The sequence below is a fragment of the Ceratosolen solmsi genome, unplaced genomic scaffold, assembly GCF_000503995.2.
Source record: "Ceratosolen solmsi marchali unplaced genomic scaffold, CerSol_1.0 scaffold31, whole genome shotgun sequence".
NCBI classification, from domain to species: Eukaryota; Metazoa; Arthropoda; class Insecta; order Hymenoptera; family Agaonidae; genus Ceratosolen; species Ceratosolen solmsi.
Window position 1 is genome coordinate 2817441 of NW_011948432.1, and position 27368 is coordinate 2844808.

General features: G+C 31.1%; 1 protein-coding gene across 1 annotated transcript in view; it reads right to left on the bottom strand.

Moving 5' to 3' along the window:
- The window catches only part of LOC105364400 (lachesin), a 182799-nt gene that overhangs the window by 111091 nt on the left and 44340 nt on the right, over window positions 1–27368 (bottom strand). Inside the window, exon 2 of the mRNA XM_011502313.1 lies at window positions 6853–7060. Within this exon, the coding sequence (XP_011500615.1) occupies window positions 6853–7060 (208 nt within the window). The remainder of the gene's footprint in view (window positions 1–6852; window positions 7061–27368) is intronic.

A 27368-nucleotide genomic window follows, 5' to 3' on the forward strand; every position in this document is an offset into this window, starting at 1 on the left:
TTATTTTATCACATCATATTTTACAAAAAATTTCAAGTATTGACTCTTAATATTTATGACTACAAATTCTTTAGTTTTTACTGCATAAAACTTCTTGAGTTGTTTGTGTAAATATTTTATAGAAGTAAAATTTCTCCTGTCCTCCTACTATCTATCTCTCTCTCTCTCTCTCTCTCGCTCTCTCTCGCTCTGTCGTTATAGGCAGATATGTAGGTATGATGTTTTTATCAAGCCATATAATTAAGTTAGAAATTTCTATTTATTATATTTTTTTGATAAACCAGATACTAGTTATGCACAATATAAAAATGACGTCAGTTAACTTCTTATAATATGTAAAAGTTTTTATAGGGATAAAAGTAATAGTGATAAAGAAATATTTTGTAAATTAATTTCAAAACTTTTTCTTTCTTAAGATATTGATGTACATGATTAATGACGATTCCATTTGTTTTATATCTAAAATCGAGCAATATGTGCAAATAATAACAAACAAAAAGAAAATTATGCATTATGTATTATATATCTCATTAATAACAGTTTTAAAACGATATTATAATATTTTATAACAGTAAAATAGTAAATTGTGTAAAATATAATTTTGAAAATTTTAATATTTTCATAATATTAAATTACTTTTAAATGCTGCTTTAATTCGTTAAATTATTAACTTATTTTCATATAAATATTTTCGAAATTAAACAGGAAAATTTATTAATGAATATTAATTAAAATTGATTAATTGAAAAAAAAAATATAAATACTAAATTATTCACCTATATTTAATTTTAATTTATTAACGAGTTTGTAAAATATAATATATTTTGTCTTAAAATTTAATACAAAATTTATATATCTAATAAAATTATAGAAAACAATTTTACAATTATTTGTTAAAAAATATTTATGCAACGTTGATCACATCGTGTTTATTTTTTTTTATGATTACATTATTAACTAAGTGAATACACGTAGGTATATATTTGCATATGAACATCGATATTATTTTTAAATTTTATAATAATTTCATTAAATAATTATATTATATAAATGGGACGTTGAAAATATTTTATTTCCTGATCTGTTTGTGATATGATTAATGTTCTTGTTAAGACTTACATAAGTATTTCCAAGTTTAATCACGAGAGAAGGATTCATCTGGAGAACGGAAGATTGTGGCTTCGATCACCATTACATTGGTTTCGTTCCAATATTTGGGTTTTCACTTGTCATTACGTAATATATAATAGGCTAGAATAAAATTTGTAATTTTATCAAAAGTATGGTACTATTGTTGCTACTGTATTTCTCTATGTATTCTGTGTGTAGTATTTAGATAAAATTTTCTTTAAGCCATGCTCATAGCATTGTCATAATATACAAAGAGACATGAACGTGTGGGAGTGACGTACATCGATTCTGTGAAATATTCAATATTCAATATTCAAACATTGATACTGATTTTATGTATCTTTTGATCAGATATTTTCATTCGATTTTAATAAAATAATAATATATTAATGATTACAATATCATAACAATTCAATAAACTATACTAAAAAATATAAACAAAATATTATTTTGTAATTTTAATTTTCTTACTTTACTTTATCTAGTGTACAATTAATCGTTTAAATAGAAAAAATTGGTCTTCAATATTTCAGATGAAACTAGATTATTTTGATGATTTTAATCGAAATTATTGAAGCATATTATTAAAATAAAAAAACTGACGAAAATCAACTTCAAATCAACAAAATAATCACGAAAAAAATTTTTAATTTAAATCTCTGCGAAATATTCAAAATATGAGTGTTTGAAATTGTTTGAAGTAAGATGAATTGTAATACGGTATCCCTGCTACTATCTCCCATACCTGCCATCTCGCCATCTCACAGAGGCGCGCGCTCTCTCTTTCTGTCTATACAGATACATGTATATATATATATATATATATATATATATATATATTTCTGTCGCATTTATATGCTCACGTTGAGCACATGTATATTATTTGTTTACATTATGAGATGCAATAATTGTAATTATAAAGATTAGATATATAAGAAATAGAAAGAGCAAAGCAGAAAATTAGTGACTCAGGATCCAAAATAGTCCGAAAAAGAATAATAATGCAGAAACAAAAATAGATCGATCAAATGGGAATAATTAATATTTTACGACAGGTTTCACGCATTGATCGCTCGTATGCACCTACACATGCCTTTAAGTATCAAAATTGAAGACTGAAAAAGTCAGAAAAAGCATTTCAATTGTCATCCTGTTGATATATACAGAAAATCAGTTAAAATTCCATGCTTTCATCTTGAACGTAATTGATACATTATACGTATTTCTATAGGTATGTTACTTTCTTAAATTTGATTACTTAGTAATTAAGAAAGAATAATTTTTCAAATATAATATAGATATAGTAATTATACAAAATAATATGAATAGTTACCATTATGTTTATTGGTATTAGATATATATGACTGATTATCCAAAAACATAAACGAAATATTTCGGTATTTTAGATAAAATGTAGCATTATCTATATCAAAATAGTTGCTTTTACATTTTATCGTTCGAATTTCAACAAAATTTTCGCATGGAAAATTAATCTATTAATTACAAAGTTATTATTTAATAATTTACTCATTTTATCAAACTACATTTTTTTTCTTATATTTGCTTGAAATTATAAATTAACATTGAATATTCAATTAAAACGTTTAGAGACTACGATTTATTAACTATCAAAGTCTGTACGAAGAAATTTTATTTAAGAACAGTTACTTTCTGAAAATTTGTATACCTAGTTCAAAACTAATAATATTTGTAATGTTTTTGAATATGTATCTTAATGAGTATAATTTTGCACTCATGATGATAATCCATGTGAGTTAACACGCGTTTGTAATTTATTTTAATTCATTCTTATTCTTATTATTAGAAAAATGGTTTATTAATACAAAAATATATTATGAATAATTAAAACAGATTATATTATCAATACGACTTATATATAATATATATTCAGTACAAAATTATTTAAACCTATTACAGATTAATACTACATTATAAAAAAATTGTTATCGACAATAACATCCTAATATGTGTAATAAATTATATTTTAAATATACACAAATAATGCATGAGTACTATTAATCAAAAATTCTGGTTAAGAATATTAATTTTGAAAGCGATTTATACAATATTGAGAAAATAAAATAAAAAATATATATAATGAATTAATTTTTCACAACAAATAAAACAAACAAATAAAAACAGTGAAAATTAAAATACGGTTGGAGAAGATGTATATTATTTTGCTTTGAACTATGGAAACCTTAATTATTGTTCGGTAATTTAAAATTTAACATTTACGGAAAAAAAATTTTTACTGTTACATTTAATGTTTGCAAAATATAAATATTATTTCTATCAGAGAGAACAAATTATATGTATGTATAGGGTTAAATAACATGTCGTGATAAATAAAAGATAAAGTATATAATACATAATTATGAATACATTTTAATTAATAATATTGATGCGATTATTAGAATATGATGACAAATGAAAACATTATTTTTATATGATAAATAGAAAATGAAAAATCCTAGTTAATTTAAGAATAAAGAGATAGAATAAAATGAGTCATGCTAAAAGCACATTATAAGTAAATTAATATTAAAAATAAAATTATTACAAACTGAACTAAGTAAGAATTAATAAATATTGATAATTTGATAAGATTGCTAAATATTATTTTTCTATTACTCGGTCGTTCTATTTTTCAAATAAATAATAAATTAAAGAAAACGTGTGAGAAAACTTGGCATTATGAATTTGTTTCGCCTCTTCGTATTAAATTACTTGTATACACATTATGGATTCGACAGCCTGAAACTATGAATGTCACTTGTACACGTCACAAAAAAAAAAAAAAAAAAAAAAAAAAAAAATGATGGTTTTAATAACCCGTTTAACAGATAGTTTAATTTTTTTTCTAAAGTAACGATCCATCTAATGAAAACCATATCGATAATTTTCTATATTAAATTATTATATTTATCGAATTAGTACGAAATCAGTGCGTACGAACATTATTATTTTTAAAAGATTACCAAAAAAATCTTATTGCTAATTATGAACGAAGCTGTATTTTACAATATAAAATTTAATTTAAATAAATTTTATAACTTCAATAATAATATATTATACAAACTGATTTTATTTTCCAAGGAAATATAAATATTTGAAACATATTTTATTTATATATCTTGTATACGAAATCTACATTTGGACAGTTTGTTAATTCTTTAAATAAATATTGATTGTTGTTATTTTAATACCTTTGATATAATTATTTTATACAATTTTTCTATATTTTAAATGCAATATTATTGTAAAATCAAAATTTAAACAAAATTTTCTTCCCTAAACAATATAATACTTGATTTTAATAAAATACATTTTTCAATATATAACCGATAATTTGTTAATTGCGATGTTGATTATTGCAAACATAAAACGATGCATCAAGTGTAAAATATTTTTGTGTCATTCTGTTACGAGACAAGTGAAAGAAAATGTAATTTATAAGAGAAAGAATAATCGGTAGATTAATTTTCCGTAATCACTTTGACCGTTTGCAATTGTGTGATCAACAATGTAGAAAAGTAGTTTTGAGTGTCCCGAATTTTGAAGTATTTAAAGAGTCCGAGTAGATTTGTTCTTCACGAGTTTAGTTCGTTTGTGGTAAACATCGCACGCGCATTCATCGCTACTTTATTTTGGGGCCGTTCACGACAAACATACCAATGTGTTTCTTTGAGTAAAAATGTTTTTGCTCCCTTTAACGAACTAGAATAAAGGAGATAAATGAAAAACGAATATAAAAGATAGATGGGTAGATGAAATGAAAAGGAAAGAGAGAGAGAGAGAGAGAGAGAGAGAGAGAGAGAGAGAGAGTAAATGGGAGAAGAAGCGCAAGACAAACTTTTTAAAAACTTTTCTCGAGAATTGCTATATCCGTTCGCCTATCTCTGGAACTTGGCAACATTGTGGCTTCGGGTCCTTAGCCGCTAGACAAGAGAAGTCCAATGAAAGTGTCTGCTCGAAGTAAACATGGCCAAGCAGCGGGTGATCTTCTCGTCTTTAAACCTTCCTTCAATGACGAGTATGCCGAAAGGGAGAACGATAGGGAAGGAATGACGTTGCCCAGGCAAGAATCTGAGATCGAGAAAGAAGCTCAGAGGTACGAATTGTGGGTTCTGTATGCACGGTTGATGCATACAGAGTTTGAAGGAAAGAGAGACCGAAAAGAGTACGTACGGGGTAAGAAGTCTCATATGCGAAAGCGTTATATGATCGAGAAACATTGGCTACGTCGCTTCCTTCGTCCACTTGAGCTGTGTATGTACGCAGAGACCGCAGAGGAAGAAAGGGAAGGTTTTCGGTTTTCGAGCAAGTTTTCGCTAGGTTCACCGGCTGGCACCCAAATCGAATAAAAGTCAGATATACTTTCCTCTTCTCTCGCTTCCGCGAGCTGGTTGTATTTTATTTACGAGGCTGGCAAGTACACACACGCACGCACATGCCGCGAGTGGAAAAATCTAATAGATTTTCGAGCGACGGAACACCACGTAGTTGGTGCAATATACTTACCGGCGGCCCATTCCGGAACGCGACGCGACGCGACGACATTGAGTTATGGCAGCTGCGCGGTATTATGTCGGCTGTCTGTTGTTATCGTGCAAGGCGTACGTACCGAGAGCTTCACTACGTGTTCCCCCGCATTTGCCAACAGCCACGTCGGCCTCCTGCTAAGAAATCACGTGCACGCCGTCAGTATGGAGAGTCCCATGGAAACAATTCATCTAGCCCATTGATTGCTCCATCGTTAACTACTCACCTATCACTTTTAAGTTATCTCCTCGTTCCTCCACCCACCCCACTAGGCCGCCATTTTACCTACTCCCTTAACTTACACCGCTTGTTGTTGTGTCACCACCGTTCCCCCACTCCCCGTTGTGCCCCCTGTGCCGAGGCCGAAACGTCCAAACTTTTATTAATATTTAATATGTTCCGTCGGATGTTTGCGCACGCACAGATCGACACTCGCGCTGCCCTATTAATTAAATCACGAATGTCTTTATTCCTCGTTCGAAACGTATGGAGGACGATGCTGTTGCTCGATGAAGGACGAGATAGAAAGACGAATTTGATTGAGAGATGCGATAGTGTCATTGTAATTAATTTATGAGCGTCACCGTATTCGCCGTCGACTTTTTCTTTATATAAACTTGTAAGTATAAAGTTGTTGATTCCTCGACTATTCCACAAACTATTAAAACAATCTTTTAGCATTATTTCGACATATTAATTGATTTCTACATATTGATTATTATTTATTTATTTATTTTTTTTCTATTAAGCCTCCGCAACGTTGCTTTTACAAGATAAAGCATTATATGCAATTGGAAATTCATAAAACCAAAGCTTCATTGTGATATGTTAAGGTACAATTCAAAAAAAAATTTCCTTTTATTTTTAACTGCAATGCTTTTTACATAAAGATCGCATTTCCTAATACCATATGAGTGTTATAACTCAAGTTAAGCCATTTTATCTAAAATTTACCATTTTTTAAGCTTCTTTCATTATAGAGGAGACGAGAACGTTAATTGTCTCTCGGCACTTTACTCGCTAGAGAAGACATCAAATTATAGGAAAGTTTATCCCCCCCCCCCTCCCCTCCCTTCCCGGGGACATAAATATTTATTTCTCCTATCAAACTCTTCTTCAACGCCGTACGAACGATCGAATATGATTTTCACTTACCGACAACGTGAAGATAGCCGTATTGCGTTTTCGCAGTGGCTGTGTTTATCTGACACATGTACCTCCCTTTATCCTCCTCTTGCACATCGTTGATATGTAGGTACCAAGTCCGGTGCTTGTCGTGCGACACGGATATTCTCGGATTCCTCGTAATAACGTGATTGTGCACTGTCAAAATGGCGCTCTGATCGAACAACATCCACGCGACCTAGAAAATAAAGATATGTTAGAAGATTCCTTTCTGTGATATATGTATATATCATATTAGATTTCGGTATGACTATAAAAAGAAAAAAAAGACCATTAATGGTAAGCATTATTGAACAATTGACGGATATATATATGTTTTATTTCATTTAAATGCTCTCACAACTTATTTAAATTTTATAGTATATACGCTTATGATATTTTTTAATATGAATAGCATAACGCAGAATGATAAATTTATTGCAAAGCGGAAATAGCAGCAGAATCGAAAAAATTTAAACGTTTATAATACTTTCTCAACTCATAAATTTTACTGCAATTAATAATTATTTTTAAGTAAATTTTATCATTACAACGACTATATTAAATTAATTGTGGATCGAAAAGCCATCCAGTATCTGCAAATTGAAGTTATTGCCAAAAAATTAATACAATCTGTCGCTATTACAATATGACGTATTTTAAATCCAGTCACTAAAGCATTTCAATATATGAAAGAAAAAAAAAAAAAAAAAAAAAAAAAAAAAAAAAAAAAAAAAAAAAAAAAAAAAAAAGAAAGAAAAAGAAAAAAGAAAAAAGAAAAAAAATGGTTTCCTATAAATATTGATGAAATAAAATTCTAATTCATTTGCGAAATTGCTTGTAATATTAGATTATGAATCATGAAATCATTGAAAGATATCGAATTCTTTTTAAAATAAAACTGCCCATTACATTATTCCTTTTATTTCATTATGTATGATAAATATAATTTTATAAAACACTGACACATACTTCAACACACTACAAATACTAATGATATTATTTGGTAAATATCGATAAATGTTAATCCGAATTTCATTAAGCATATAATTACTGCATTAAAATTATTTTTATATTTAAAGGTATTTCAAAAAACCATTATAAAACAAAAAACTTTCATATTTAATAGTGCTAAAAACTTATAAGACTCGTTATTTTAAATACGTAAATCTTAAACTTGAATTTAATCAATTCACATAACAACTCATCAACCACAGCTTTTAATTTATTTTTTGTAACTTGTAGGTTTTTTTTTTTATTAATGTTGAGTACCGTAGAGCAAAGAACACAGTTCTCATGAAGTGATTTATGTTCGTTTTGTTATGAATTTATGTCGACAAACTCAATAGACTTTTCATCCATGGGAAAAATCATTTTGAAATAATGGAGAAAACGGACTATTATAATCAACAAATAATTAAATATATTTAATAATAGCATAAGGATATTGTTATTGATGTCACTCAAGTCATTGAGTACAGGGATTTAACTTTGCAGAAACGAAAAACGAAATCATAAGAACCTCGTGTAACCTCGAGTAAGCTTTGTTTAAATTATCGTAGGTAACTTCTATAAGAAGTACAATAGCCCTACTCTTACGGATTCAAACAGTTGATAAGGGGAATACAAGAGTGGGAGAGGTATGAGCGCGCGAACATTTGTTTTGTAAACACTAGCCAACGAACTCGAGAAATGTTTCTACGCCGAAAAAACTCGAATATACGACTAGAATTCCGAAGAATTGTAACAATGAAACTTACAAAAACTATGCATTATTGACGTCACGACAAATATCGGCATAGCAACAGACACCGGATCGCCACCGGCACCTAAAAATTACCACGAGAATGCTTAAGGACTGCGCTTGTCACGCTCCAGTCAGTCTTTGTCTCAGTTTAGTATAATAACGGTTACGCACTAACACGACGAGCTCATTATTCAGTCTTCAAGCTTCTCTCTGCAGTCATAACTCACTGTGTCATCACTCTATAAACGTACGTAATACACAACCAGTAAGCGATCTAACAATACAATAGTGGTGAAGCCACATTATCAGAATCCGTTAATTGAGCTTAAACGAATAACGCGCTAGTAGTGCTAACATAATCGAGAGTGAAATTATCGAGTCATACTACATATATATTAACGGATCACACCGACACCAAGTAGTTGCAAACGGTCGTCCCCCATTGCACGACTTCGGTACGACAGCGGCGGCTCTCACGCATACCGTCACACATACAGCGTCGCTTCTCGGAAGGGAAGGAGTCGTCACCTCTCACATCATGGAGAGTATACGCACTCTCCTCAGCACGTAAACCAATTGAAGAAACTTTTCCAAATTATTCGCTCACACCTTCGTTCACGCACTTTATCATTAATAACTATTTATTACATTATTATATTTAATAAAGGAAAGAAAAGAAACACTGCGCGTAATATTGAATAATTGCATTGACCCTTTCACTTGCCAGCAGCAACACCTCCACCCAACATCAAAGGGAGGTTTTTCGTCTGATCCCAGACACCTACCCTAAATAACTATAACAACTTTACCGGCTTTTGCGTAGTGATTGTGAATTGAAGATCCTATCTTTGTGCATATATCTTCGATCGACTTTCATGAGGATCGCCGGCTTGTCAAATATTCGCGATGACGAACAATGAACAAAAAATTCATACGGATTCTATACGACAAATAATACGAAATGAACAAATCCTTTTAAAAAAGCTTTAAAAAAAGTATTGAGGGCACGAAATTGTTAAGGCAAGCAGTTAAGCCAAGTGCCCTTGCGATTACCGATTAACCCAGTCTCTAGATCATTCTATCCTTGCCTTGCTCTTTCTCGTTTATGATCGACGACCTTTCTGCTCCATAGCATTACACAAAAAATTTGGTTAATATATAAATCACACAAAACGCTAATTAGAGTATAAAAATGTTTGAATAGACTTTGAACTATTTTTTCTTGTTTAATTCGTTAAAAATACAGTTAATACGTGGGACAAAAAATTATTATTCCATTTTAAATTATGACAAAGAATCGACACTAATAAATAGTCTTTTGCATTAATTAATTTAATAATTATATACAATTATATAAAATCTATATATCAAAAAAAAAATAATGCGAACAGTAATTGTAAATCGACAGCGCCGTACCAAAAATAATATTATTTGTATAATGTGTGTTGCACATTAGGTACTATGCAAAGCATTGAATACCAAAATATTTCTCACCAGAAACTTTTGGTTATATAATCATAGTTAATATAATACAATTCTCATGCAAGGTCCATATTTGAATATTTTCTTAGTCATTTGATTCAACGTGGAACGATAATGACTGAATTATGCAAAAATGGAAATTAAAAAATGTTACCCCTTAAAAAACATATTTCTCTCTCTCTCTCTCTCTCTCTCTCTCCCTCTCCCTCTCCCTCTCCCTCTTTTAACATAAAAAAGACATTGAGATTATTGCAATAGTATCTGACAAATTTTTTGGTTAAGTCACATTAGATAGCTTACATTAATAATTTAATTAGAAAAAAAAATTAATATTTTAGATTTGATTATTATGTATTACCGCATACTATGTAGGAAATAATATCTTCGTGTTTATTTTGTTAAATTACAAGAAAAACATAGCGTAGCATGAATCGAGATAATCTCATTTATAAAAAAGAGATACTTGCTTAATAATTAGTGTATTGAAATGGTTTTTTTTCTTGTCAGCGAAAAAACTCGCATGTATTTAGGTTCTGAATTTTGTCTTTTACGCGCATATAAAAATTTATGTAAAACAGTAAATTAAATACAAGTTAAAAAAATATATATATGTATGTATAAACATTTTATAAGAGCTAAGGGAAAATAAAATTACTATATTGACATATATTTAAAATTATGCAATTATAACGTGGACTCGTAATAGAGAAATCTGCTTAAAATTCCATTGTCGGATAGAAAAATTAAGTTATGGTAACTTCATTTTATATTTGTCTACATTAACTCACGTCGCACAATGAATTAAAAAGATACAATTTTCGTCCCTTTTTGCCATCCAGTAATTCATAAAAATTCTATTCTTTCAAATAGTTAAAAATCCAATCGATATTGATTAAAATGAAGTTGAATTAAGGGATTAACGGAGCTTGCTAACTTGTCTGAAAGTGAACAGGAAAAAGCGAGTTTTTTTTACGAGCCCAGGGAAAGTCGAAAAGCACAGTACGTAACTCGGCAAAGGTGAAGGGAGAAGCTTTCACGAGGGCGAATAAAGGTGATATGTATGGCGGCACATAGATCGCGGAATAGCGCAAAGAGAGATAAGGGCAGCTGCGGCACAACGTCCAGAGGTAAGAAGCTTGCCGTACCTTCCAAGATGAATTCTGGGAGCGACGGAGGGAAAAAAAGAGGGAGAAGAGGATAACGGGAAAGGTGCGAAAGGAGTAAGAGGGCATAGAAATTCGTTACGCGAAAAGTACAATCGTCTCAAGAGATGGGAGCAATTCCCACGGGAAAGAGAAAGTCCCCGGAGACAGCGAAGAAATGATCCACGATACGCTTCTACTGAGATAGGACGAAAGATAGAGAAGAGTAGAAGGGAGAGGGCAATGGAACTCTCTCTCTCTCTCTCTCTCTCTCTCTCTCTCTCTCTCTCTCTCTGTGCGCGCGTGTGTGCGTGCGCGCGATAGAGGAAGAGAGAATGAGAGAATCAAAAAGTAAGGCATGACGCGGAGGGGCGGGTAGGAGTCTGAACGCGGTAGAAGAAAGAGATAGTGTAAGCAAATGGAATCCTTTTGTAACAAACGATATCTTCTTATAGGATTAGCTTTTTCTTTCAATTGCTACGTTCGCGTAAAATAAGAAATATGTAGTTGTATTTATTTAGTTGATCTTTTACTTCTTTTGTATTAACGTTTGTTAACATATGAAGCGTAGATAGTATTTTCCCGAATGAATCGGATTTTTGAAATTATAATAACGAATATCCTGCACTGACTTTAAAAAAGCTGAGCTTCGTTCAATTATTTTCATCCATACCTTATTAGCAATGCAATTCCGTTTCAGAACAACAAAAATACTAGTCATCGAAAAAGTGGTCTTCTAATGAAAATATAGCGTAAATATAATTTAAAATAGTTCAACTTTATTTTGCTTTAATTATTACAAAAAAATTATGTAACAGTATTGCAATATAGCGACAACAAATAAAGATTCCGTTAAGAAATATAAACGTATTAACATTTAAATTTTTACTATTATCATAAAAATATCTTTATATAAATAATTCTTACGACAGTTGAATTTTGCTGAATAAATAATAAGCTGTTAAATAACTAACAAACTCAAATATAAAATAATGCATTCGGCTGTACGTACATAACAATAACTGACTAAAAATAAAAGTAATCTACTATTAATTAAATAAATAAAAATGATTAAAATAAAAGTAATGGTATTATGAAATTCTGCAAAATTACGCTCGCTATTTACTTAATTCGAATCGTTAAATCTTTGGTACTCGAATTATGATGTATTTCATGAGAAATTTGATGTGACGCTGCTCGCGATGAGCCGCTAAATTTCGTTGAATCGATCAAAGCAGTCGCGTCACGTTGCTGGCGCCACGCGAATACCTACATACCGAAAGAAAGACAAAGAAAGAGCAAGCGAGAGTGAGAGAGTGAGAGAGAGAGAGAGAGAGGGACAGAGATGTAACGGCCATTCATAAAGCTAGGATGCTACGCGCCACAGAAGTTTGCTGTGTACGCGCACCGTATACGGATATTTCCGTTGTTCATCCCCCGGCTTGGCCCTGAAAACTTTCTGGAAATTCAGAGACATGTATGAGAAAGAAAGAGAGAGAGAGAGAGAGATAGAGAGAGAGAGAGAGAGAGAGATGATGATGGAGTACAATTCGTGCTGCGAAACCATGAAATATTTGTTTTTCAGCCGCTTCCAGCTGCTATGAAAGAGGAAATGGAGATGGAAATGGAAACATTTTGATAACACAGTGGAAGAAGTTTGGAGATATAAGCCCAATAGATAGGCACATCTGTTAACAATTCGTTAATTTTTTTTCCTTCTACTTGTGACTAATTACTTTCCTGTCATTTATTTTCAGTTTAGAAGATAGCATTGAAGTAACCTGCACTGATCTGCTTTATATCGCTAAAAGTTTTTCCTAATTTATATAAATTAATAAGGGAGCTGAGATAGCTTGTTTCATTTTAGTTTAAGATAGAATGTTATATTATGAATGATAATAAGTATCCTTGAATGTGACATCACGTGGATTATAAATTAAATTCCTTGTCAGAGTTTCCTACTCATTGAACGAAGATTCTACGTTTCTATACGATTAGTTGTGTCTAGCAAGTAATTTTGAAGATAATTGGTCGATGACACTTTATAAATCAATTATCTCCTGGCTTACCTCACATGCCATTACAGCTTTAACTTTGTAACTTTCACAATACTCAGCATTTTAGGAGCACTCAGGAAAAGTAATTGAATTATTTCATATATTAGTTGCTGCCGCAAATCTTAAATCTTTTGCAATATCTTGGAAAAAAGTATGGTATTTTGAAAATATACGGTTAATATTTAATAATAATATTAAATTTTATTATCCGTGAAAAATGACTAATATTTAATGACGAATTTATATTTACTTTATTTTTTCGAAAATATTATTAGAATTGATAGAATTCATTAGATTTGAAAATAATGGTATCCAATTGTGTATAAACAATACCTAATAATGTTTATAGATAATTAGAGAGTCTCACAGCAATAATAATTAAATTGCTGTGCAAGAATATTTTTAATCAATTTAATAAGCAACCAAGTTTCTAATAAAAAATTTTTTAATAATTTTTTAATACTAATAATTCTACTTAACAATTTGCTTAAATTTATTTATCTTTTAAAATTTATTATCCCATTAGATGAGAAATAAATTGACATAATTATTTGTAGTCTCAAACGACGCTGCCTAAAGCAACATAGTAATTTAGATTATTATGGTACTTCTTTTTCCGATGCTTCGCAATTTAGTAAAAACAACGAGCAATCAGTGAAATCTGCATCGTTTCATTTTAATTCTCGGCATCTATATATTAAGCATTTAGTTACATTGTCCGCCAACTGTTAATGAATTTCAATATCCGTAATACAAAGCAGAAATTGTACAAGTCCGGTGACATTATCAAAGCAGATTAAAATAATTTTTCGTTAAATGGCACACAATTTACAAATGTAATCGAGGGTGAGGAGAAGAGGGCGTGGGTGGATGCGGACTAAAATTGCTAATGCAAGCTTATCAGCTGCTGAAACTAAGCTATTTAATTCGTGACAGTATTATCGATATCAAGAGTACTTTACGTCGCTTTGATTGGGTAAGTTTCAGAAGAGCCAAGACAGAAGTCGCGCGCGTACGCCGAAAAATAAGATGGATGTCGCGAGTAAAGCGAATTTTGTATTGGTTTGCGAGAGAAAGATAGGGATATAAAGGGCGAGGGGGTGAGGTGGGGGGGGGGTCATTGATTCGTAGTCAGGCGAACGAGAGTTACAGCTTTGTTTACTACGACAAGACGCGTAAGAGAATGCGAGTCAGAAAGAGAAAAAAGGGACTAGAGTGAGAGAGTGAGATGGAGATAGAGATGGAGATAGATATATAGATATATATATAGAGAGAGAGAGTGAGAGAGAGAGAGAGAGAGAGAGAGAGAGAAAAATAAAGAGACTACAGCGCCGTCCAGTCTGACTACCCCTGCCCACCACCATCCTCTGGCCTTATCTCCACTGTACCCAAGGATATCTTTTCATAGCTTGCGGCTCCTCTTTTCTCTCTTTCTCCTTAACTTGATCGAGATGCATCTCTCTCTCTCTCTCTCTCTCTCTCTCCCTCCCTCCCTCCCTCCCTCCCTCTTTCTCTCATTCGCTTGAGTTTTCTGCGATCTTGTTTCTCCAGTATGCCAGTATTTCTCTAACAGCATCTCGCTTCCAATCTTTCTTTTAGACTGTATCTTCGTTCTTATCTCTTTATGTTTCACTATAAGTTTTGTCCATTTTCCTTTTCTGACTGAGGCTGCTTGTTTACGGTACGAGTGGAAAATTGAGCAGTGTAAGTTAAATGTCTTGGAGAACGAAAGCACAATTTTGTTCTTGATTGGATGCGTTATTGACGATGTTTGCAAATATACAACAACAATATATTAACTATTTATTATTGGCAATGAATTTTATACTATTACAACATTCTAGTGCATGCCGCAGGTGAATTGTAGCTTGGAAATTGACAATGTCTATGTAGACAATATGATTATTCTCAAGAAATGTAAATTGCGTGTTAAAATAAATTTAAATACAAGAGCGTTTTATTTTTCATGAGAATTTGTGAAACTATTTTTTTGTGAATATAGATAGTTTGTCTATTATTGTTAAAGTGCTTTTGAAAGTTGCGATATCTAATACATGTGTTAAAAATAAATGTTCATGTTTATTAATTAAACTTTGTGCTCAATATTCTCTTGCTTCCCAATATTGTCGTCATACGTCATAAAGACGAAATGTTCACATTATCAATTAATTAATTAATTTTGGTATTTAAATATGAAAGGGACTAATGATATTGGAGTAAATGAATTGTAAAATTATTCGAAATATCGATATTAAATATTACGATTTTTATCGAAAAACTTATTATTTACAATTGAACGTTATAAATTAATTCGGTTATTAAAATATTGGGCCATCGTCCATTGCCCATCGCGGAACTGTTACATACATTTCCATTATTCTATTCCATACTAACATTTTATATCTTCTTGACTAAAGATAAAGATATAAATTTATTTTTTCTCTTATTTTTTTTTATACTTTTATTATTAGCCATTGGACAGACGTTTTATTATAGATCGATCATCTCAACAGTGTAGTAGTTAGACACGAATATATTTATGTTTAGCTATTGGATGCATGTGAAGCTGCAATGGTTACAATTCTAAAAACCTAAATGTATTTTAAGCTGCTTTATGGTATGCAGCGAGTTTGTTATGAAAAATGAAATTATAGTTACTCATAATTTTTCTTGCATTTCATCTCTCTTACGAAAAGCCCATAAATCAATTTTCTTGAAAAAGAAAAGGGAAGTATCGGTATTTTATTTATTTTTATATATATGTATATAAATTTTTTTTTTTATTTATTTTTTTTTTTTTTTTATACCAGAAAACGTAGAGAGCTGAAAAATGTCAGCTTTTGAAGGATTACCCATAAGTAATTTATTAACTTGGCAAGAACGACGATAATGTCATCGCGATATTCCCGGCTTGAATTTAATTCATTATGATACCCGTTATCCATCGATTATCTCCCCGGTCGGGCGACATTATTTCCGCAGTCACCTGCTGCAACCGATCAAAGTAGCACAAATGCATTCCGTAATGTCTACACGCATCACCTTCAACGTCCTTGCGATGCAGTCACCGTTCACGTATTATCCGCTTGTCCCTGGCAACGTCTCGTCTCTTCTCTCCAGGCACTTTGCACGACTCGTCGGAGTAATTCTCCTCCTTGGGAAATCGCAGGTCCCCCCGCGCGTCCCGCAAATGCACACCACACTAGCGCGTTATCTAGCGAGCATTAAGTACGATTTACATGACGGCGCGAGTAAAGTTTGAGCAAACATGCCGAAATGGCTGTACCCGGCTGTCCGTATACGTGCACGGTAACACCCCTCTCCCTCGCTGCTTTAGTGTGAGCGCGCGCGAACGTAGGCGGGAAATTATGAAAGACGCGTGGATTCGCGCAGACTAGCATAATGTTGCAGGAATTGGGTAAATAGGAGTGCGCATAAGCGCACATTTCTATATACATATACGAGCATATTGATTTGCTTTGTTGATACACCCCGAGTATTTTCGCTACCGCGCGGTGTTAGAATATTTTAATGCGATAACGGCCTTAATGTCTTGATAAATTTCACTAGCCTATTTTTAATGCTAAAATACCAGCCATTCGCATAAAATATCCACTTATTATATCTAGGCGAGCGAATATAAAGAAACCAGAAATTTTATTGTTTACCGTATTTACTCTAATGCGAAACATGATTGACTACAATACGATGAAATTTACATAAGTATTGTAAGAACGAGAATGGCTGTAAATAATTGCCACAATATATTACGGCTACATATATAATATATTTAAATAAGCATGTTCTAGCCATTAATTCATAGATATCACCTTGACTTTAATAGCTACAATACTCAAGCTAATTATGATGCTTATTATGTGCAATAATATCATTCGATTGTTAATTAAGGCAATATATAAAGAATGAAGATGGACAGCTTATAACGTCTACATTTCTAAATAAAAAGGTCGAAATTTTATAATATAGGTGATGCGTTATCCTATATATATTGGATCATTCACGCAATTAACGTCGTGGGTCGTTTTCGACAAACTTATGATGATCAAACTAATTCAATGACTACGCCAGTTTCAACAAATAAGCGCAAGCATTAACAAAAGCAAAATTTCATAAAGTTGTTATTTCCATCATGAAAGCATTAGTTTTAGCTAAAAATTGACAAAAAATATAAACATATAGAAAATGCGGTGCAACCCACAACCCTCCCTAAACATAAGAAATAGAAAAATTACGAATTATTAATTATTTTGATAATTTATTATACATAACTTGTATTTATTTAAACATTAAACTTCGTATGAATAATTTTGATTACTTTAAATTCCAACGAAGTAATTTAGAAGAAAAAAACAACTTTAAAAGTATGGCTTTTAAATTAATATCTACATATATTTCATTTACAGTAAGAATAAATGTTGCCATTTAAAAAGTTAAAACGATCATTAATCAAAGAATTGATATGTCATCGATGCAAATGCGATTTCCAAATTATAAAACTACAAATGATTCATGTGTCGACTCCACTATGATTAAATGCTTGCGACAAAAAAGTCTAAATTTCGAGAACAAATGTAATTGAAATTCATTAAAAATTATTTAAAATTGTTTTTTTTTTACATTCCACTGCTAAAGTCTGATGCGTTTTCATCGAATAGATAAAAACATTTTAAAACATTGTTCTAAACAGTTTATTTCAATAGCCATTTATATGTAAAAACATAAGCAATTTGGAAGAATACTTATATTATCATATAAATGTTATTCTCTGAAGATAAAGTAAATCCACTCTCTAACAAATTTTAACATTTTTCTTATTAAATATTAATACACATCAAATTTCATTCCACGCATGATGAATTTAATCTTCCAAACCTATTTTCTACTTATGAACTTCTACCTTTTTTTTAGTATGAAAATTAAAAAACGTACTTCTCAGATTATTGCACAGCAAAAATTTTCTATATTAATCATTTTCCACACAGTAAATTGCATTCTGAAATATTATATGAAAAGCAAAATGTCCATTGATTTGCTGCGTGTCGCGAATGCATTAATGCATTACTCATTTATTGACTTCTTGTAATTTAACATTGAAAAAGTATCTGTTATAAAAGAGAAAGAATATTTCATGAAATTCCACATACTATAGACCAACACATATAATCCTTCTATCCAATCACGTATGAATTTTTAAATCCGACTCCCGTGAAACACAAGGTGTCTGGTAGCATCGAGAAATGTAAAGTATTTTTTCAATTGCGCTGCATTTTATTTGGCATGAACGTGTCGATATCAAGCAATTTCGAAGATACTCGAGAAACATAGAAGCTGCGTGATGGCGGAAGTGGGACTGAGGGAGGAGTAAGAGAGAGAGAGAGAGAGAGTGAGAGTGAGTGAGAGTGAGAGGACGCAAAAGAGCGAGTTGCCGGTGGAAGGTCGGCGAGGGAGGGTTGAAGTTAAAGAGGGCGCGCAGCCATTCAAGCTAAACGTATTACAACCACTTAGTCGGCAAGCTGTCGGTCCTCCCAATCCCTAGACCTTCTCTTAATTAGCATGTGATGCTTACGTCCCAACAAGCTACCCGTGACTACAGCCCAAGTACACTAATATGGACCTCCCCCGAACTACCGCTAAACGCTAAAAGCTCCACGACACTTTTCTCTCTCTCTCTCTCTCTCTCTCTCTCTCTCTCTTTCTCTCTCCCTCTCCCTCTCCCTCCCTCTCCCTCCCTCTCTCACGCTCTCTCACGCTCGCTCGTCTTTATGAACGAGATAACAGGGGCCGAGTGAGAGAAATGAAGAGAAGTTAGCGTTCACGAACAACCATCGATGTAGGAGTTTCCTCGACCAGGCAACCCCTTCCACCTCTCAACCCCCTCCCCCTAACCCATACTTTGTTTGCCTTTATCTCTTTAGTATATTGGCTTCGTAAACGTGCTTACGTGAGAAATTGAAAGTGTATGAGACAAAGTGAAACCAGACAAATTAACCATGAAAATGTTATACTTCAAATTCAAAATTGGAAGTTATCGCGCAATTAGATCGTTTATTTTTAATTCTTCGTAAAAACGTAAAAAAAAAGACGTTTATAAAATACTACAGAATTATGATATAAGAAGTTAGAAAGTAAAGTGAGCTGAGTTTTCTTCAAAGAAAATGAAAGAACTATTTCAACTAATAGTGTTTTTCAATTAGTCCAATATAAATATAGAGCCAAGCGAATTTTTTTTTTTACCCTTTTAAAAGGTCAAAATGTTCTGTTTAAAATACAAGATCCTGAATGATAATAAATTGTAAAAATATTTCATATCTTTAAGTAATAAACCATTTAATTGTTTCCATAAATTGTAAGAAAGAATATCATTCAGCAGCATTTATCAATAAAATTAGTGGCAAATGTTATAAAAAGTGATGGTAATAAAAAAACTATTGATTTTTCATAAAATTTAATTACGGAGTCGAAAGGCTTCAATTTATAATCCATTTTTGGTTTTATATAGTAAGGTAGAGTAACTGTCCTGTTAATAACAAATGTGTGTATGAAACAGTCTTTTTAAGAGAAATTTGTTAAAAGCGTTATAATAGTTAACTAAAGATCTATCTATAAATTTATCTATAAATTTGCTATTTAAAAATGTCAACATAATGTCAGTAACGAGCAAGTTGCTATGCGTACTATGAACAAGATAAAATATGCTTACCCTCTATCAGTAGAATTGGGCTTTATCTAATCACATAATTTAATAAACATTTTTTATATAGAATAAATTATCTATTGGACAATAAAAACATAAATTTGTAGATAATATTAATTTACAGCTTTCGTAAAAAGTATATGTAAAGCACCACTTATCATTAATTTCCAAATTTATTTGCAGCATGATTTTCTCTGCGATTCATATGAAAAATTTCTTCGTGTTCATAGTAACGAATAATTTAATTAAAACCTACTGAAAAATTGACTTCGAAAAGAATCGGTCCTCGTTGTTCACTGAAACAAGCTACGTGACGTTGTCCTAGCTAGCAGAATGTTAAACGAGCAAAAGGGAAAAAAAAAGCTTAAAGAAGAGGAAACATGATAGAAGATCGCAGAGGGAAAAAAAGCGTGTAGGAAGAGAGGGATATATATATATATATATATATATATATATAACGAAAGAAAGAACGAATGTACTCAACGAACAATGAAGGAACCCTTCTTACTATTTCTATATTTACGCCCGTCAACGCGTCGTTCACTCAACCAACAAAGCACGAGTTTCAGTAGCAGAAGCCCTTCAACGAAGAAACTGATTCAATTTAAAAATCATTTGCTAAGTGCTGCCGTTGGTTAGAACATAGTTGACCCTTTTTTTGTCGCGTTTCATCAGTTTCTCTTTCTCATTTACTTTTCGGCTCTTTCCGTTTCTTTCTATTATTTGCAACGCTGTTGCTTCTCTTTTATAACTCAGCTTTTTTTTCTCTTTCTTTTTTTGTTTTATTAAAAAGCTCGAGAAAAACTGCGTTAGCAGACGACGTCCACCCCCCTCCCTATTCCAGCTGTTCCCTTCCTTTATTTCTTTCGACTCTTTATATATCTCCCTCTCTCCATTAATTTTCATTTTCTTTCTCTTTTAAATTTTACTTTCACTTTGCTTTGTCCTTTGTTGCTCTTTTTATACGCATTCATTCGCTCTTTATTTCAGAAATGTATACACCGAGTACATTTCAAAATCGAAGACTATTAATTAGTTATGAGCATTTGAAGTAGTTATAGTTCGATAAATCTTACCAATTCCTTTCCCATCGTATACTATAAAACTAGCAGGCCTACTCACACATAAAATTCAATATTATTATTGCCTATATCGTGTATATATATATATATATATTGATCAACTAAACATTTCATTCACATCTTATGTATTAAATAATATCTTAATAGATTATACTCGTGGCATTTTGTGTTTATTAGTCGAAATATATTTATCTCGCAATTGGACGTTTATTTAAACGAATAATCTCTTGGCTTTTAAATTGTTGGAAAAATATGTATTATCGCAAAAAAAAAAAAAAAATATATTTCATCCGTATATATTATTATTAACATGGATGGCCTGATTCAAGATATTCGACATTAATTCTAAAGTAAAAAAAAAAAATTACTTTATACTCGTAAGATATTGAATTTTTTCCAACTAAATATGAGAATAATAGTCGGACGGGAAATCTAGTATATTTGGCATAATAATGCGAATAATCGTATCGACGGTCGGTTTAATAAAAATGGTCAAACATGTGAGACAACGCGCAGGTGGTGTTGCTTAGTCCTGTGAATGCCTTGGAAGAGTCAGATCCCGGAGCCAGTGAATTTCTACAAAAGTACAATTCGATTCTCATAGTCTTTGAGGGAGAAAGCTGAAGTAAAAGTGTCTACATAACGACCGAGAGCATTAATAGGAGGCAAAAAGAGGCTGAAAAAAAAACCGAGGCGCCACTTTGCCTCTATCCTTGTCTTTGTTGCAGGCTCGCGCCTTCAGTCATCCGGCGTCGTTTGCGGTCGTATCCATGGCTAACGGCGTTGCGTAAAACACTTTGGACGAGCAGTCACCGCTAGTCGCTTTGCCGTTTATTACTCTTTGTCGAGTAGACTTAAAGCGGACTCGCGAGCGTATTGGGGGCGGCGAAAAAAAGGAGCCGCGAGTGCGTGCGCGCCGAGGCCCCACGGCTCCGTGATGAAAAGTAATGAGGGCACAAAGGCATTTTCCACGACTAATGTAATAAAATATGATTTTCATTACGGCCTACCGACTGCCTTTATGATTTTCGTAAATTAATCTTATTAAAAGTAACGGTGCCGCGGATTCGTAAGCCGCATTTATTTCATTACCGTCTTCCGGCGATTTTCGTACTCTTAATACTCTGCAGGATATAATTGAAAGGGGAATGTTCGCTGCGAGAGGTTAAACGAATTTTAATCCTTGTACTAATTAAAATTCTTACTCTGATACTTCTCTATTTCGACATTATAATGTAGTATATTTACTTTTATATGCCCATACGCATGGATATAAATATATTTATACGTATACATTTGTATCTATGTTGTTATTATTATTATTATTATTATTATTATTATGCTTGTGCGTATGTACTTGGCGTGTTTGTTGATTGCTTAGTTGAACGAGATATATTAATGTAATACTAAATTTATGTAGAATAAAGTGTTAATATATTCTTAGTCTAATAATCGGAGCATTACCATTATTTCGTTTAAACAATAATTTTATTATATAAATACTACCGACAGCTCTACTTGTTTTTTTGCAGAGTAATACAAAAATTCTATACAGCATAGAATGTTAAAATTTCATATTTAGATTAACTTTCTTTTATACAGTAAAATGACTTTCTCCTTACATTGCTAAAACTGCGTGTTATTTTTTCATACTAGACAAAGGATTTTGCTTAAAATTTATTTCTTACAAAGAGTAGTAAGAACACTGAAATGTTACAATTGTTTAAATTGAATAATAGCTTATTCGTAATGCTTAGTAGGTAAAAATTTTTAAATTAATTTAAATTTATAATCATATATGCGCATTATTTTAAAATACAAATAAAATAATATGTTTGAAAAATTGATATGTCGGAAGGCTTAAAGAAAATTATATTACAGGGAAGCTCCTACAGTGCATTCATACATTACATTCTTGCAACCTTTACTAATTTGCAAAACTTAAATTAGTCAACATGTTACTCTATATATTACTCTAAGTATTTGTATAGACCAATCTAGTGTATTATGGATTAATGTTAAGTATTTATTATAGCATTAATTAGATTGTGATTTTAAAATTTGCTTATATATTTGTAATATTCTAAATTTGTTCAATCAAGTGTTTCTGAAGTTTATAAATTTTATTCAATAATATTTTCATCCATACACTACATTTTTTTTCCTTATAAAATTAATATTTCTTAATTTTAATCTCTTTTTCCTCAAGAAGGTCCTCATATGCGGAATCAGTAGTAATTTCAATCTGGGAAATACGAGTTGAAGAAAAATTATCAAAATTATTATTATAATTCATATGAATTAGTATTATGTTTTTTTGTATTAGTAATTCGTTAAAAATATATTGCTTTCCTTACCAATAATTTAATAAAAACAATATAATGAATATTCTATAATATTGTTCTTGTAATTTTTTCATATTCTTATTTACAATTTCAATACAAATACTTTGATATTTTATCAATAATTAATAATACTTTATAACTTTTTCCCAATATATATATATATATATATATATATATATATATATATATATTTTATTTTTAATTTGTTACACAACAATGTATTTTTTGCTGATTATTGAATTATCATAAATTTATTTCTATAATTTTGTAAATAATATTTCTATAAATTCATTTGATAATACAATATTTGTTGTATAATTAAAACTTGCTTTTATAAAAATTTATAGAATCAACGAAGTATATCATGACTGTACTACTCATTCAATTGGTATCGATTCATTGAAAAATGCATTTCGCGAGCATTAATCGATCAATTTTCTGAAATAATCGCATACCACGAACCATCATACCTAACTAATTAGTTTAATTATTAATTTTTTTGATTTTCAGTTATATCTTACTTTCTAATCATTTCAATGGTTAATGATTCTGCCGGCATCCGTTAATCATAAATTAAATCACATCAATGTAAAAATATAAACAGATAAATAGACTCAGGATATAGGAAATATTGGGATTCGCTCTATAGTGATGCCATCAGCACCATCACAATCTGCTCAATTCTATCTCTCGGGATTCCCATTACACGGCTACGATACCTGGAGCCATACTCATGGTTTTCTTGGAATTTCATTTATGTTCTGTCGCATTACCCTTACCAAGTGCATCTAATGGGCTGTATTATTGTCATTAAATGTTGGAATAATTCGCAAGTGTACTTAATACCTCCGATTTCTATTTGAATACGAACACAAATACTGATGTATATATACTTAAACATGAGCTGTTATTGCTTCAAATTCTATGTCATTCGCAAATAATTGGCGCGTATTCTTTTACAATTTACAATATTTATTCAGCTTTATTATTATTATTATTATTAGGCATAATAATTATTGTTATGTATTATAGCAGTACCACACTATTTATTAGAAATGTATGTACAAGACATTATAATAATATTAAATAATTCAATTGAAAGAAAATTATTTATTAAGTACTTAAAAGTACTGCTATAAAACATAAGTAAATGTAAATAGAATATAATTAGAATGATTGTGCACTGATATGATAATAAAATCATATTGGGAAACATGAAAAATTAAAATATTCTGATAATAGAATAAAATTTAATTTCCATTGTACATTACGTCATTAAAACGTATATATATATTTAAAATTAAAGGAATTTATTTTTATATTAAAGGAATTAAAATTTAATTTAAAATTAAAGGAAAAATAAAACTTGAATCAGTTCGAAACTTTAGTTATCAACTTAATGGAAAATGCCAATGTTTAAGCTGATAAAAAATGTCTATAATATCTATTTTATTATAGATGTATTAAAAGAACGATTAATTATGTTATTTCAATAATACTGAAATTTTGCGTAATAAATATGTTTTTGCAAATAGTATATTTATATTGAAATCTATGCTTTTCATTACATTTACATCTACTGATTAAAAAATACGCACTTATTTTAATCAAAAATATTTTTATAACAAAAAGAATAAAATTAATTTTTATTCGAATGAATAAACGATATTTGTGCATAAAAATTATTTTTAATCGAAAATAATTATCTCTTTTAAGCATGGATTTGTATTTGTATACAGAGTAATTTTTTTATCCGAATTGCGTTTTTATACAATAACAATCTAATGTGGTCGTAATGTAGTAAATTAAAAAACAAAAAACAAAAAACAAAAAACAAAAAACAAATTTTATCGCTGAAAATATGAGATGATTTCTCAAAGACATTAGCAAAACATGATAACGTAGAAAGAAATTTTAAATATTCAATTAACTTCTCGAACGTTAGGAATGTTTAATTTCACGCGCTATTCGACGCCTGTATTCCGTTAATTAATTCATGGTTAATTAATTAATGATAATGTGTATATGTGCCTTATTTTACGTGAAAATGAAAATTGATCCGACGAGTCAGCCGCCACATCGGCAGTAGTGAAAGTAGTCGATGAGCGTTGTATATTCAAAGGAGAAACATAGTTGCGGTGATAGAAGAAGGAAGCCTGGAGTTTCGCATAATCCACATTTGTCGGTAAATTATGGGGATGATATGTCATTTTGATTTGAGCGTCGTTACAGCGATTCAATTGGCCGAATATGAGTAAGTGCGATTGGCGTCTCATCGGTCAAGCACTAAGCAACCGCACCGATGCCTTTGAAGTTACTGCTGAGCCAGAGTTAACCAGGCAAATTGAGGTACCTAGAGATATCGACAAGAGCCAACCCTATGACGTTTGGTAAACACTAGCTGAGAAGCGATGAACATACGTAGAATGAGTAATCAGTATGTTCGATGGTAGGATATGTCGTTTCTATAAAGGAGGGACATTTAGGATAGAACATTTTGGAAGATGAATGCAGAAAACACGAAGTGAAGAATATAGAAGCAAATGCTTTTGAAAATCGAGCGTACATTTAGTCACAAGCTGTATAATGCCAATTTATATATAATAATAACACAATACTTATCGTATTTGCACATTAATAGTATCGTGCGAGTTGAATCAATAACGCTTTAAATTGAAAATATTTTATTTAACGATTATGATGCAAATAAGTAAGATTTATTTAGATTTAATGTCTGTGATCAGAAGTTTCGCATTATTGAAGAAACGAGAGCTTCTTCTGAGCGACGCGTATAAAGCCAAAATTGGACCATTGAAATAATGTGAAACTATATTATTTCTTATATAATAGAATTAATTGTTAAGTAAATAACAGATTGCTTTTAATTATAAATGGATATAAATCGGATTGGCAGTAAATGAATGAAGAACTTTTGCATTTAATTACAACAAAATGTAATTCTGAATTATTCATTAATAACAATATTAATTTCATTTGTAACAACATTTGTTTAATGTTTCATCTGCCATATCATTACCCAAAAATATTTATTATATAAATATAAATTTATAAATAACATTAGATTGTATCAACTTTCAGCCTGCTCCATAATTTCTTAAAGATGAGGGTCGAAAAAAAAAAAAAAAAAAAAAAAAAAAAAAAAAAAAGCATATGCACCATCAATGACAGTGCGGTCGTTTATTTTAATTTGCCGAAATAAAAGTTTGCGTTTGATATTGAACGATTCATCTTTAGAGTGTCGATGAACGGCTGCCGAATGTACGAAGCGGCCGATGCATCGATTGCGCGTCGAAGAGTAATTGAATAGCTGCGAGGTGAGGAACTAACGACGATAACGAATGATTTCATTGCTTAAATGGATTTGCTTGTCAAACGCCCGATATATAGTCGAGCGAGAGACAGAGAGACAGAGAGAGAGACAGAGAGAGAGACAGAGAGAGAGACAGAGAGAGAGACAGAGAGAGAGACAGAGAGCGCGTTAGTTAGCGAGTGAGAAAGACTGCATACGAAACTACACGTTTGCACTTTGACATTTTTTCTCCGCCATGTATGTATTGCTCAATCACCGAATGGCGAATTCATGCTAAACAACTAAAGCCTTGGATTGCATTGTCATTGAGATTGAGTTTAAAAAAGCTTATCCGATAGATCGTGATCAAATGTTTTATTTGTCTAATATGCTTGGATGTGAATAATTACGTGCAGCGAACCACTACCGAATTACAATATAATTTAACGAAATTGCTCATACACTGAAACAGGATTTAAATTGCATTGAAATAGTTGCAAATTGCTCTTTTATGTAAATACTAGTTTAAATAAATTAGTAAATACCCGATATAAATATTTATAGTATTACCGAAATTTTATCATTACGAGAGTATATTTTATTTCGACGGCATATTGGCGGGGGTGG